At 47.0% G+C, this 12602-nt stretch overlaps 1 protein-coding gene across 1 annotated transcript in view; it reads right to left on the minus strand.

Moving 5' to 3' along the window:
- Positions 1–12602, minus strand: part of THSD4 (thrombospondin type 1 domain containing 4) — a 578057-nt gene that overhangs the window by 496031 nt on the left and 69424 nt on the right. Inside the window, exon 4 of the mRNA XM_081050341.1 lies at positions 1206–1555. Coding sequence (XP_080906467.1) covers positions 1206–1555 — 350 coding nt within the window. The remainder of the gene's footprint in view (positions 1–1205; positions 1556–12602) is intronic.

Raw genomic sequence — 12602 nt, forward strand, 5'->3', positions numbered from 1 at the left:
ATTCAGCTAAAGCATCTTCTCCGTGAAATGGTTTCCTCTCTCCTATCTCTTGCTGACCAGGTCATGAGCATGTGGCTGAGGGTGGGTGGGCTGTCTGTCCTCTCCACATTCGGGCAGTGGCAGTCACAGCCTACAACACTGGGCTGGGGACTGTCACGCAGCATCTAGCCACAGCGAGTAAGGGTGGCTGTCAGTGCTGACATCTGAACTGCCAGTGACAAGAGGGGCGAGGTGGCCCCCCTCACACGCTCGCCTGGGTTGGGCATTAATTTGTCTTGACCACTAAATTATACATTTCTTAAGCACAGAGAGCATATCTTACACTTTTTGTTCTTTCTGTAAATTTGTTTGGCTGTTATTGTGAATGCTTTAGTATTGGTATTTTTTCAGATTCTATCATGGGCCTAGGGTAGCCAAGAAATACTGCTGAATGAAAGCTCTAATCTGTAAATATAATTTAATTCATTCACCGACAAGCTCTTGTCAGGCCCTATGTTCTCACGTTTCCCATGGGCACTGCCTAGTTTGGCATATTTATACTAGTCTAGCCAGGGAAGCTTTTTAGGGCTATCCAACTATTTTAATGCCATTTCTGAACTTTATATTTTATTAAGACTCCAAACAGTGTCTAGGTCCTTAATTAGACATAGCCTCAAAGCTGTGTGCTCACTCAAAATACTTTGGAGAAACTTTCGAGAAAGTTCATGGAATCCTGAAACTTACAACCTGGGAGCGTGTAACACCGCAGACATTCACTTGGTCCAAGGTTTTGAAACTCCTATGCGCTCTTGGATTAAAAGGCACCTAGTCTGGGTCCTTAGCTCAAAGCCACACGGGCTGGGGCCAGGGTCTCCCTTTCCCTCAGCGCCAGGAGAGGAGCCCTGGGACAGAGATCTCCCCACTCCTGGTCCCCTCCTTCAGCCCTCCACAGGGCCTCCCTAAGGTTGCCGCCTAAGGGCTCTTTAGAATTAGCTTCCCTTTGAAGACTATTCAGAACCCCAGAGTGGGGTGGGAGTGGCCTCAACGCTTTAAAAGGCTGCAAAATAAATCAAAAGATGAAAGGCGATGTGCGGAGCCAAGAATTCCTCCCCACCCGGCAAAAGCCGTGAAGCAACCACGCAATGTGTGGTGCAGAGCAGCGCGCGAGGCGGGGACGGGGACAGTGGCGCGAGGGCGGGGCGGGGCGGGGCCGGGCGCGCGCGTACCTTCTCTCCGCCGCGGGGTCGCGGCCTCGGGCCTGCGGGTGCCGGCTGCCCCGCAGCCCCGGGCCCCGGGGGCGGGCGTCCAGGCCGGCGGGGCCGCGCGGCTCCTCGCGGCTGCGGAGCAGCGGCACCGACGTGCGCACGGCCGACACCACGTGGCCCGCGAAGGCGCGCGCGGGGGCTCCGGGCCGCGCGCGGTACGAGCCGGGCAGGCAGGGCCGCGTCTGCTCCATCACGCCGCCGCTGCAGCTGCGCGAGCAGGCGGACCAGGGGCCCCAGGCGCCCCACACGCCCGGGGCGCCGCCGCCGCCGTCCTCGGGGGCGCCCTCGGCCGCCGCCATCCGCTGCGGGACCTGCGGAGACAGAGGCCGGTTAGGGGACCGGGACACAAGCTCCCGCCTCGCCCTCGAAGGCGCTGCACGACCCGAAAGCCTTGTCCGTGAAGAACAAGCAGACTCAGAGCCTGTTTTAAAATCTGAAGAACGAAATGAACATAATCCAGCCTGGGGTTGTATTTGTGTCTATACCCACACATTCATAAAGTATAATTTGAAATCGTTTTTTATGGAGCAAAGGCACGGGGGCTTAGGGCTCACGAAAGTCACAATGCAGTTCTTGCGTTGGGTGCTGTGGGTGGCCTTGCAAAGCTCAGTGTGGTGCCCGCACCTCTTCCTGAGGCTTCCCCTGCAAGAGTTCCCCTTAACCTCCGGTCAGGTCCTTGGGACTTTTAGAGCCATCTGGCTAGGGTCATATTCCTGCCACCTGGTCCAGCAGGGTGGCTGGAAGTTTCTGAACCTCTCTGAGCCTCACTGTGTTCTAAAGAAGACAGAAGCTACTTCCCTCATAGGGCTGTAAGGAGGTTTAAGTCAGGTCAACCCTGTTCATAGCACAGTGCTGGGCACTAAATACGTATTTGTTAGTCGCCATAATGACAATTTTTCTTGCTTCCAGGGTGAATCAGAAGAGGTGAAAAATGTCAGAAAGTTTTCAAGTCCTATCCAGAGGGTGATTCTACATTCCCTTTCATTTAACCCATCGTTTCCCAGAGACCTACTATGCCAGGCACAGTGCTAAGCGTGGGTACATGGGGTTCCTTCATCAGGCAGACATGCTCTGAGCTCCAGGTGTACATGAGCGCTGACCTGGGCCCTGGGGATGGAGAGAAAAGCACCCCAGGCCCACATCAAGGGCCTGGGCCCAGCAGCAGAAGAAAGAGCTCTATGCAGCTAGCACAAGATTGGGGGAGGCTCCTAGGGAGATTGGCTGCCCTAGCTTGGTGAGGAGGGGTGTGTGGGGTGGGGGGTGTGTGGGGGGAAATGGGTGTTGAGAAGGCATCAGAGATGGAATGACAGTAATAGCTGTAATTACTCAGACGCTCATTCAGTGCCAGATAACATGTAATCTCCAGTCCGCACAGCACTGGTTGTTACCATCCTCACCTTTCAGAGGTAAGCTTCTCCAGCTGAGGTTCAGAGAATGGGACCTGCCCCAGTCATGTCACCACAAGGTTGGGACTTAAGTCTACCCAGCTCCTAATACCCGACGCTCCCGCACTCCCTGCTCTCTCCCCAGCAAACAGCTGCTCTTGCACTTCTGGATGCTTCTCCTGGAATGTGCTTCCTTCCCGTGGGACATCATCGAGCAACATTATGACTTTTCTTAGAGTGAGGGTATTTCAGTGAACCTCAGGTTTTCCTCTGAAGTACAAAAAATGCCTCCAGATAACCTTATACTTTTATTATTATTATTTTTAATCTTGGATGTTGGCAGCGTTGTTTGGCCCAAGAGCTCGAAGACCTTTCACACTTGCACACTTCCTCTCTCCTTTCACACTTGCACACCTCCTCTGTCCTTTCAGACTTCCTTTGTCCCCCCTGCAGTACCCAAGTGGTGAGAAGGTCCAGGGACTATCTTCCCCTGTGTGTGGAACAAACCCAAGGAAGCTGACTTTCCTCATACCACATGGGAATGAGAGATGGAGCTCAGATAACCTCAGAGGGTGGCTGTGGAATTGATGAGGAAACCCACCAAAGTGCCTGAGGTAAGTGCTGGGTAAGTATTTCCACTGCCTTGGCTGAACTGGAGCCACTAAAAGCGAGGACTCAGCTCTGGGGTACAGTCCTCACCCCCAGGTACTCAGTCACCCTGAAGCCATGCGGCCTGTTTGACTGGGATCACTTTCCTTCAATTACATCACAGTGCACAGTGGGCTCTGGATGACCTTTAGAGCTTACACTGGGTTCTGAAGGTTCAGGGAGTAACTAAGGCAGGATGAGTGAGAGATGGAACCCAGGGAGCAAAGAGACTTCTCACCAGAGCATTTAGCCCAGAGCTGGATGTCAGACAGCCAGTCCATGGGACCCCTGTTCAGAAAGCCCACGCACACGGTCAGAGGTAACATGGGGTGGAGCCAGCAGGAGATGGGGTCAGAGCAAGGGCATGACAGAAGGTTCTGTGACAGGAAGGCTGCAGATCCTAAACACCCAGATGGGAGCAATGTGAACAGCAGATGGGGGATGAGCATAACGAATACGTTCAACTCATCACTCCTAAATTGGGGGCCCAGGAGAGAAGGCTTTTTGCTCCTTTATGAATGCAAAACAAACAAAAACAAAGTTTTTGTTCTTCTCTTTCCTTACATGTCCTGCTTTATTAATATCAAACTGATGGTGGATTCACTGAGACGGTTATGAAAACAAATGTGCCTGATCAAGCCACAGTCTTGATCTATAAAGTAACCCCCAAAGTGTGTGTAGTGGGTTGAATGGTGACCCTCTCCAAAAGATATGTCCATGCCCTAACCCCCAGAACTTGTGAATGTGACCTTGTTTTTTTGTTTTTTTTAAAGGGTCATTACAGGTGTACATAAGTAAAGGAACTTGAGATGACAGCATCCTGCATTTCCTGGGTAGGCCCCATATCCAATGACAAGTGTCCTTGAGACACAGAAGAGAAGACACAGAGGAGGAGGCCATGTGACCGCCAAGGTGGAGCCTAGAGTGACACAACCAGAAATGCTAGCTGCCCCCATAAGCTGAAAGAAGAAGGGAAGGTGCCTCGGTAGTAATTGGGAGGGGTGCAACCCTGACGGCACCTGGATTTTGAACTTCTGGCCTCCAGAATTGCAGGGAATAAATTCCTTCTGTTTTAAGCCATCCAGTGTGTGGTAATTTCTTAGAACAGCCTTAAGAAACCAATATAGTGTGATAGTACTTCTGAGACAAGAGAGGAAAGCGCAGAGGCGTTTGCCAAGCCCTGTTTGTGTGTCCCGCACTGTGCAAACAGCTCACCTGCATAGGGGTGGGCTCTGTGGTGCAGGCACCACAAGGTAGCTCTAGGAGACACATTATAGGGCCCCTCAGCCACTCTGAGAGGTTCTTGTTATTTTGTCTCTTTTACAGGACAGAAACTGAGACTCTAAGAGCTGCATAGCTTGTCTACCGTCTCAGGCCAGTGAGGGGCACGGAAAGGACTAGAACTGAGATCTCCTGACTCCTTCTCTAGTGTTCTTACGTCACCCCTGCAGCACGTTGCCTCTGTGATGTTGTTGGTGGAAAACAGAAGGGTAACATGAGTAGAAATAAATCTACTTTGATAGTTCGAATAGAAGGATAACTGGGAGAAACAAACAAAGGCAGAAGTATATTTCTGACACATTGGGGATTTCAGTTACCCACCACCTCCTCACTTCTCATTAACATGGATAACTCAGGCACCACCCATACTATTTGAATTAGACAAGCAGCTATACTAAAAATCCACTTCCTAGAACTAATCCCACCCTTAATGTATTTTTCCTTTTGCCAAATTGGGCAGGGTCCCTGGGGGTGGGGGGGGAACATGAAAACACATTCCATCCTATTCCTAAGAATTCTCCAATTTATAGTAGAATTATGATGAGTGACTTGAAATTCTCTCTCAGTCCCCATGGTAAGAATCTACTCACATGCTCCAGAATTGTATTTGTATAATATGCAGCCAGAAACAAGGGGAAAAAAAGGCAGAAAAACAGAAAGGAAGGAAGGGAGAAAATGCAAAGAAAGAGAAAGAAAGGAAAAAAAATCAAAGAACAAATAAAAGAAGGGCTTTAGATGTCAGCTTCTTAGTTGCACCAATCTCCCATCCTCCCTCCACTGCTTCCCAACCCTTCTAATGACGCCCCACTCCTCCTTTTCTGAGAGTCAAGGAGTTTTCTGTGAGGCAAGATGGGAAAATTTCCCAGCGTCCTGACATATAATATTCCTAAAATTAGGACTGACTAAGACCTCTGTTAGTCAGTGACAAACAGCAAAACCAAAGAATAAATCAGAGTAAGAGACAAAAATGAACAAATAATGGAAACTCAAAGCCTTGTAGCCAGCAGCGTATGATCCCTTCCCTAATACACAGATGACATGTAAATACTGAAGGCAGAAAACCTAAGGCGCTTCTAAAATGCACCCTGAACTGCTGATTTTCCTCATTTATAAAGAGGTCTAAAAAGCAGTAAGAAAAAGGCAAAAACCCAATGGAAGTAGGGACGCAGGGCAGGAACAGGTAGTTTACAGCTGTTATGGACTGAATGTATCCCCTCCAAATTAGTATGTTGAACACCTAACCCTTGTTGATGGCATTTGGAGATGGGGCAATTGGGAATTAATTAGGTTTATATAATGTCATGTGGGTCGGACCCTCATGATGGGATCTGTGTCCTTATAAGGAGAAGGAAGGCCTGAGCACTCTTCTCCCCACTAACCTCTCTCTCTGTCTCCCTCCCTTCTCCGCCACCCACCCTGCCCTTCCCCCATCACCCCCATGTGAGGACATAGCAAGAAGCTAGCAATCAGCAAGCCAGGAACAGAGCCCTCACCAGGAACCAAATCGGCCAGGACCTTGATCATGGACTTCCTAATCTCCAGAACTAAGAAATAAACTCCTGTTGTTTAAGCCCCCCAGGCTATGGCATTTTGTTATAGCAGTCCCAGCTGACTAATATAATAGGAAAATATGTACAATGTATGAAAACTGAATAACATCATATGTAATCAAATAAACACAAAATAAAACAACAGAATTCCATTTCATACCCATTACATTGGTACAAATTCTAAAGTTTGACAATACTGCCATGGCAAGACCGTTCACTGCTAATGTGAGTCTAAATTGGGGCAACTTCTTTGGAGGGACCTTCACAATATCTATCAAAAATTTAAATGCACCAATCCTTCAGCCCGGCAGCTTTACTTCTAGTCACTCACTCTATAGAGATACTCAAAACTAATGCATACAGTTGTATAAGTTGTGTTATAGACTTTCACTGCACCCTTTTTTTAAGAACAAAACAAAAACCAAATTTAGGAAACAACCTAAATGTCCAGGAATAGGAGCTTGGTTAAGTAAAATCTAATCAGTCCAAACAATAGAATACAATTTCTCTGTTAGAGTAGGGTAGGCATATCTGTTAAAGTGGACAGCTGTCCATAATGTATTAATTAGTGAAAAAAAACAACCAAGAAGTATAATAGAACAGTATACAGAGAATAAACCTATTTGCAGATATCTCTCTTGAAGCATTAGGTTGAAACATAAACAATTGCTGATATTTGACCATTCTTGATCTACAAAAATGCAATTTCATGATTCATTGTTTCAAATGATTCACATGATTCAACTTAATAAAATGAGTAGTTCTCTAATTCAGCAATGAAAAAAGCCCAATTAGAAAATCTTTTCCCACCAAACTGGGCAGCATGAGCGAAAAAGCAAAATGGAGTGTGGCCTCCTCACCCATTTGCCACCATTTTCGTATGACTGGCCAGTTGCCCTTTGGGGTCACCTCTACAGCTTGGAGCAGCTAGCAGGCCAGAGCCTTTATTTAACAAATGACACCAATAACAACTACCATTTATTTAATACAGAATATGGGCCAAGCAAAGGGCTAATTGCTTTATATGTATTATCTAATTTAATCCTCAAAATAGCCACATGAAAAAGCTATTATCTATCCTCCCTTTCTAGATAAAAACCTGAGACTTAAAGTGGATGAGTCACAGAGTTAATAAAATTCCTAACAGTTTACAAGCACACTCGGGACATCTACTTTGGAGATTTCCAGCAATATTTGGATTGATCTTTGGGTTGATTAAGATTCTGCACTGTTCACCACATGTGAAGAGAAGGCTACTAAAATTTGAGTGATTTTTTTTTAATTGGGGAATATTGGGGAACAATGATTGTTTTTCCAGGGCCCATCAGCTCCAAGTCAAGTCATTGTCCTTCAATCTAGTTGTGGAGGGCACAGCTCAGCTCCAAGTCCAGTCGCCATTTTCAATCTTAGTTGCCTGGGGTGCAGCCCACCATCCCATGTGGGAATTGAACCAGCAACCTTGTTGTTGAGAGATCACCCTTTAACCAACTGAGCCAATCGGCCGCACCTCCGGAAGCTCAGCAGCCCCTCATTGTCTTCAATCTAGTTGTGGAGGGCATAGCTCACTGACCCATGTGGGAATCGAACCGGCACTGTGTTGTTAAGAGCTCATGCTCTAACCAACTGAGCCACCCACTGCCCCAAGAGTGATTATTTTTAAATGGCCTTATATGCAGATTGCTGGGCCCTAAGAAAATTCAGGGTAAAGTTATTTAATTGATCGGAAAAAGAAAACAAACAAAAATGAACAAAAGAGATCTTCCATTATGGAAGACCATATGCTGCAGTAAGAATTAGAGTAGGTAATGAAGTTCATGTTGGATGGCTTCCACCTTCTATGAAAGAAGTAAGAACTGCCACTGAAAGAAGGGGAGGGACAAACGGGAGAATTATAGAAAGGGAAGGTGATTAGGACGAACGAAAAGATCCTTTATCTGCCTGAACTGCTTTACCGCAAGCCCTACGTCTGATACTCACAAGATTCATTTCAAGGATTGTTATTTCCCTTTTGTGGACCTGGTCACTGAGGTACAGAGTGCCCTAGTGCATGAAGCATGGGCTTTGAAAACAATCATGCAAATGTGACAGTGCTGTTGGGGAGGCGAAACAATGAGGTAAAACATCACACACACACTACCAGTCATCCAGCGGGAACACAGTAGACCTCATTTCATCTCTTCCTTAGGAGACCTTACAGCACCATCTGCGTAAGCAGCAGATCCAGCCCTCAAACCAAATTGGTGCCCTCTGCATTCCACTGGAGGGTTTAAAGAATAGGAGCAGGGTGGGTGTAGGGGTAAGAGAACAGCATCAAAGAGAAGCTTTTCAATGGGATTAAAGTACACAATGCTATGCCATGCCCCTTTCTCCAGAGATGATAGGTCCTGCCTAAAGTGAGGCTAGAGTCAAGGGAGATACGTATATTTTGGATAAAATCCTTCAATCCTTCTATTATCCCCTTTTTCATATAAAAACAACTGCTTCAAGGGGGTGGGGGGAGGGAGATGAGGGTAAGGAGGGTCAAATATATGGTGACGGAAGGAGAACTGACTCCGGGTGGTGAACACACAATGGGATTTATAGATGATGTAATACAGAATTGGGCAGCTGAAATCTGTGTAACTTTACTAACAATTGTCACCCCAATAAATTAAAAAAAAAAAAAAACCACACAACTGCTTGATGTTATGGTACCTCTCTAAATAGTCACTATGGGGCATGAGCCAGGGAGCAGAAAAAAAGGAAGGCATTCGGAGATGTAGGAAATCCACATAGTCACATCCCTATTTAACTCAACATGGGCCACGCAAAAGGAGAGGTTGTGGCAGAACTAGAGGGGCGACTGAAATCCCCCAAAGATTTTGGGTTTGCAGTTGGATGCTGTAACTAACAGTTGGGGATTGGTTGTCTGGAAGTTGATGTTTGGTAGGGAGGTTTGTGTATCAGTGGTGAGGTGTGTATGTAGGGCAGCCTGTAATCACTCTCCTTTCCCTGGGCCCTTTAAGAATCACCTCCCCACACTGGCTGAAGTGTGGTGGGAATGTATTTCAGGGCCTTGCAGCTGAAGCCAAGCTGTCAGTGTGGGCCAGCTGTACACTCCCTCCCTGGAATGTGAATCTCCAGGAAAGTGAGCCAGAGACCACGAATGGCATGGGTCCTTCACCCAAGCAGCAGCTCCCCTGACCCCACTGGTTATGCTCTGAGACTACAAAAGGCTTCATGTCACACATCACTTCCCGCATACAGCAATTTCTATCAAATAAAAACATTACGGTGTGTCCTCATCCACTTAATTCACCGGATCTAGCATGAGTGACTTCTCCAAAAGTCAAAATGACCATGAAAGATAAATGTCTTGAATCAATTCAGGACATTGAGACAGTGACACAGCACAACTAAAGACGCTCACAAAAGAGGACTTCCAGAACTGCTTCAGAAAGTGGCAAAAACAATGGGATAAGTGTGTTCAAAGCAAGGAGGAGTATTTGAGGGGGATTAATGACAATATGTCTTTTACTGTAATAATTTTTTTATTCAAACATTCACCATATTATTTGCTCACACCTCGTATTTCTCTTGCTCTTGGTGTTGCCTCTGTTCCCACCTGTCTCCTGGCTCATTCTGCTAAATTCCCCAATGCTTATGTTAGTTTCTGCTGCTTGCAGTAAAGAACCCTAAATCATATCTAAATGACTGCAAATATCATAATATGCAGATAAAGTTTGGTAACCAAGACAACGTGAAATAAGCCGGTCTACCTTTGGCCCAGGGCTTGGAGGAGAGAAGGCAGCAATTGGGATGACCTCAGGCGGTCTGGCCTTGCCAGAAGCCTAGGGATTAAGGGAGTCTGGGGCTGGAGGATTCGTATGGAGATAGTTGACCACGGTCAGCGTAACCAGAAAAACAAGGTCTCCATGAAACAGGATGGACTAAGCAAATGAGAATCACAGGGATGGACAGGAAGTGATCTTAGAGAACAGCAGCAGAAGCAGCAGCAGGGCCATTGTGGCTGTGTTTTATTTCATCATCATCTTTTTAAGGGGGATGAACACATATGACTATAATAGAAGGGCGCTCAAATAAATGAGGGCTTAATAACTCAATGAAATATCATAATCATGACCAACACAGAGCAATACAGAAATGGTCCTGTAACACAATATTAAGTGAAAAATGCCAAATACAAACTTGTAACTATACCACGATTATAATAATATGAAGAGTCTGTAGGCATGTGAACAAAGCCTGGAAGGGGACATGGAAAAATGAAAACATATGATCTGTTACTGAAGCTAGGCCCAGGGTACGTTTTCTTGTAATTTAAAAAAAGTTCAGTCATGGTTACAATATTGCTTGCTCAATAAATAAAAATAAATAGATTAAATGGAGAAAGATTCAGAACAGATTTTGGGGGGTGTGAGGCATGGAGTACACCAAGAGTTGATGGTAGTCCTTGTCACAGAAAGCCCGGAATTTCCCATCACCACCAGTAAATCCGTAACTAGGAACAGCTCTAAATGTTTTCAATGTATTTGGTTTCGGTCCTAATGTAAAATCATGTAAGATTTCACTGGTTTCTAATTTTCTTTCTACAAAATTAAACCCACCATCTGTTCTTCATAGAAAACAAGTCACATGCAAAGTCTGAAATTCTCAAGTCTCATTCTAGGAGAGACTGGAAAAAGGAGGTTTGGTTTCAGCCACATAACCAAGTTGACACCCTAAAGCAAACATTACAAAAATACATTTTGGAGTGTAAGCCCCACGAGCGGAGTTTTGGACAGCTGAGAGCAAATGTAAGCGGGGGCATACCGCTGGCAGCTCAGCTAGGACATCTGTTACCTGGGACCCTGTGCAAGAGTACAGGGAGAGGGTGCCACTTGACAAAGAGGGTCCAAATTCAAACCAGATCTAAGTGAGGGGTCACCAGGATGGTTTCCTCTGAGACACAAATTCAGCCTTCCATCTCTATCACCTCTCCTGCCTCAGACACAACACAATGCAAAGGTCCCAAAGCTTACCTCTCAGCATGAGCGTCAATGCCAGCAGCTGCAAAGCAACAGTAAGAACATCACCAATAAGGGAGACTGGAGCCTTGACCATTGGGTCAGAATCCCACACATAGTCATTTATATAGGAATGAGTTCTACACATGCATTTCAGGAACAGTCCAAAGGCTGCGTTTGCATGAAACCATGACAAAGGAGGAGTGAGTGGAGGCCAAGGCAGAGATAGAGAAAAGGGGAAAGAGAAAGACCAAGTCTTAGCTAAAGCACGAGCCATAGAGAGGAGAAAAGCACTGAGTGCAGCCATCCAAAAGCTAAGCAGGTGGGAATTCAGTTGCCCTGCAAACAAGCTCTGTGCTCAAAGCCTTACGGCTCTCTCTCTCAAGACCTGTGTCCTCCCAGGTGGGGAATCCTTACAGGAACAATCTCAGATACGTGACACTCTACCATACGCACCCATATGTATGGTACTGAGCATACAGTCTGACCCAAACACTGGAGAACAACAGATGGACCCTCGTTCTCCTGTTCCTAGTTTTGTGTTGTCTCTCCACCTGTGACCCCCAGGGTATCTGCAACAGAGTCAACCTCACATCTACTTGAAATATGCAGATTCCTGGCTCCTACATCACACCTAGTGAATAGGAACCTCCGCGGTGAGGCCAGGGATAAGCATGTGAAACAAGCTTCCCCAGTGGTTTCACTGCATGCCCTGGTGTGAGAAACACTGGCTACCAGATACCTCAAAGAGGAAAGCACTCCACTGAGCTTACCCTCCAGGCTTTGGACTTCCACCATAAGCCTGCTACTTCCTGAACCCCAAAAAGCTCTAGCCACATTATTTTATTATCCTCAAATTGCCTGCGTTTTAGTCCTCCCCTCTGCTTCTGCCATTTAAGTTGAGGCCAACCCAGAGTTTATCGTAGGAGACAGGGAAACATCGGCAGAGAGATACCTGCCTCACCTGGGATCCACGCCAACCAGGCTCCATTTGAAATGTACTTGTATAGCAGCAACAGGAACTGCAGAAAGATGAAAGAGGAGGGAGGGGAAGCCTCACGGGAGACCCTGGACTGGGCCCGCGTTCCGGTCCCGTCCGCTGTGACTCACTCTGGGATGGGGGGCAAGCCCGTCTGGTGGCTGTAGACTCCAGATTCCCTATCAGTACCATGAGCCGGTCGGGCTTGGTGAGCGCCGGGGTCCCTCCCAGTGCTCTCAGGCTCTGATATTTCCTGGAAGAGCGCGTACATTCCTTGCCATGGATCGATTCCCTCCTAAGACCACAACAGAGCGAGGCAGCCCCACAGGTTGCACGGAGGGTCACCCGCTGCCAGCAAAGGACAGGCTCCACGCACAGAAGACCTTCCTAAATTCAGTGCAAAGGAGGCCCGCAGGCAAGGCCATCACATTCAAAGGCAGGGCCCCGACAAAATGATGGAATGAGGTAAATATCTGGATGTGGTCGACATCATCGGGAACACTCCCACT

Source organism: Rhinolophus hipposideros (assembly GCF_964194185.1).
Source record: "Rhinolophus hipposideros genome assembly, chromosome: 5".
In the NCBI taxonomy this organism is placed as follows: Eukaryota; Metazoa; Chordata; class Mammalia; order Chiroptera; family Rhinolophidae; genus Rhinolophus; species Rhinolophus hipposideros.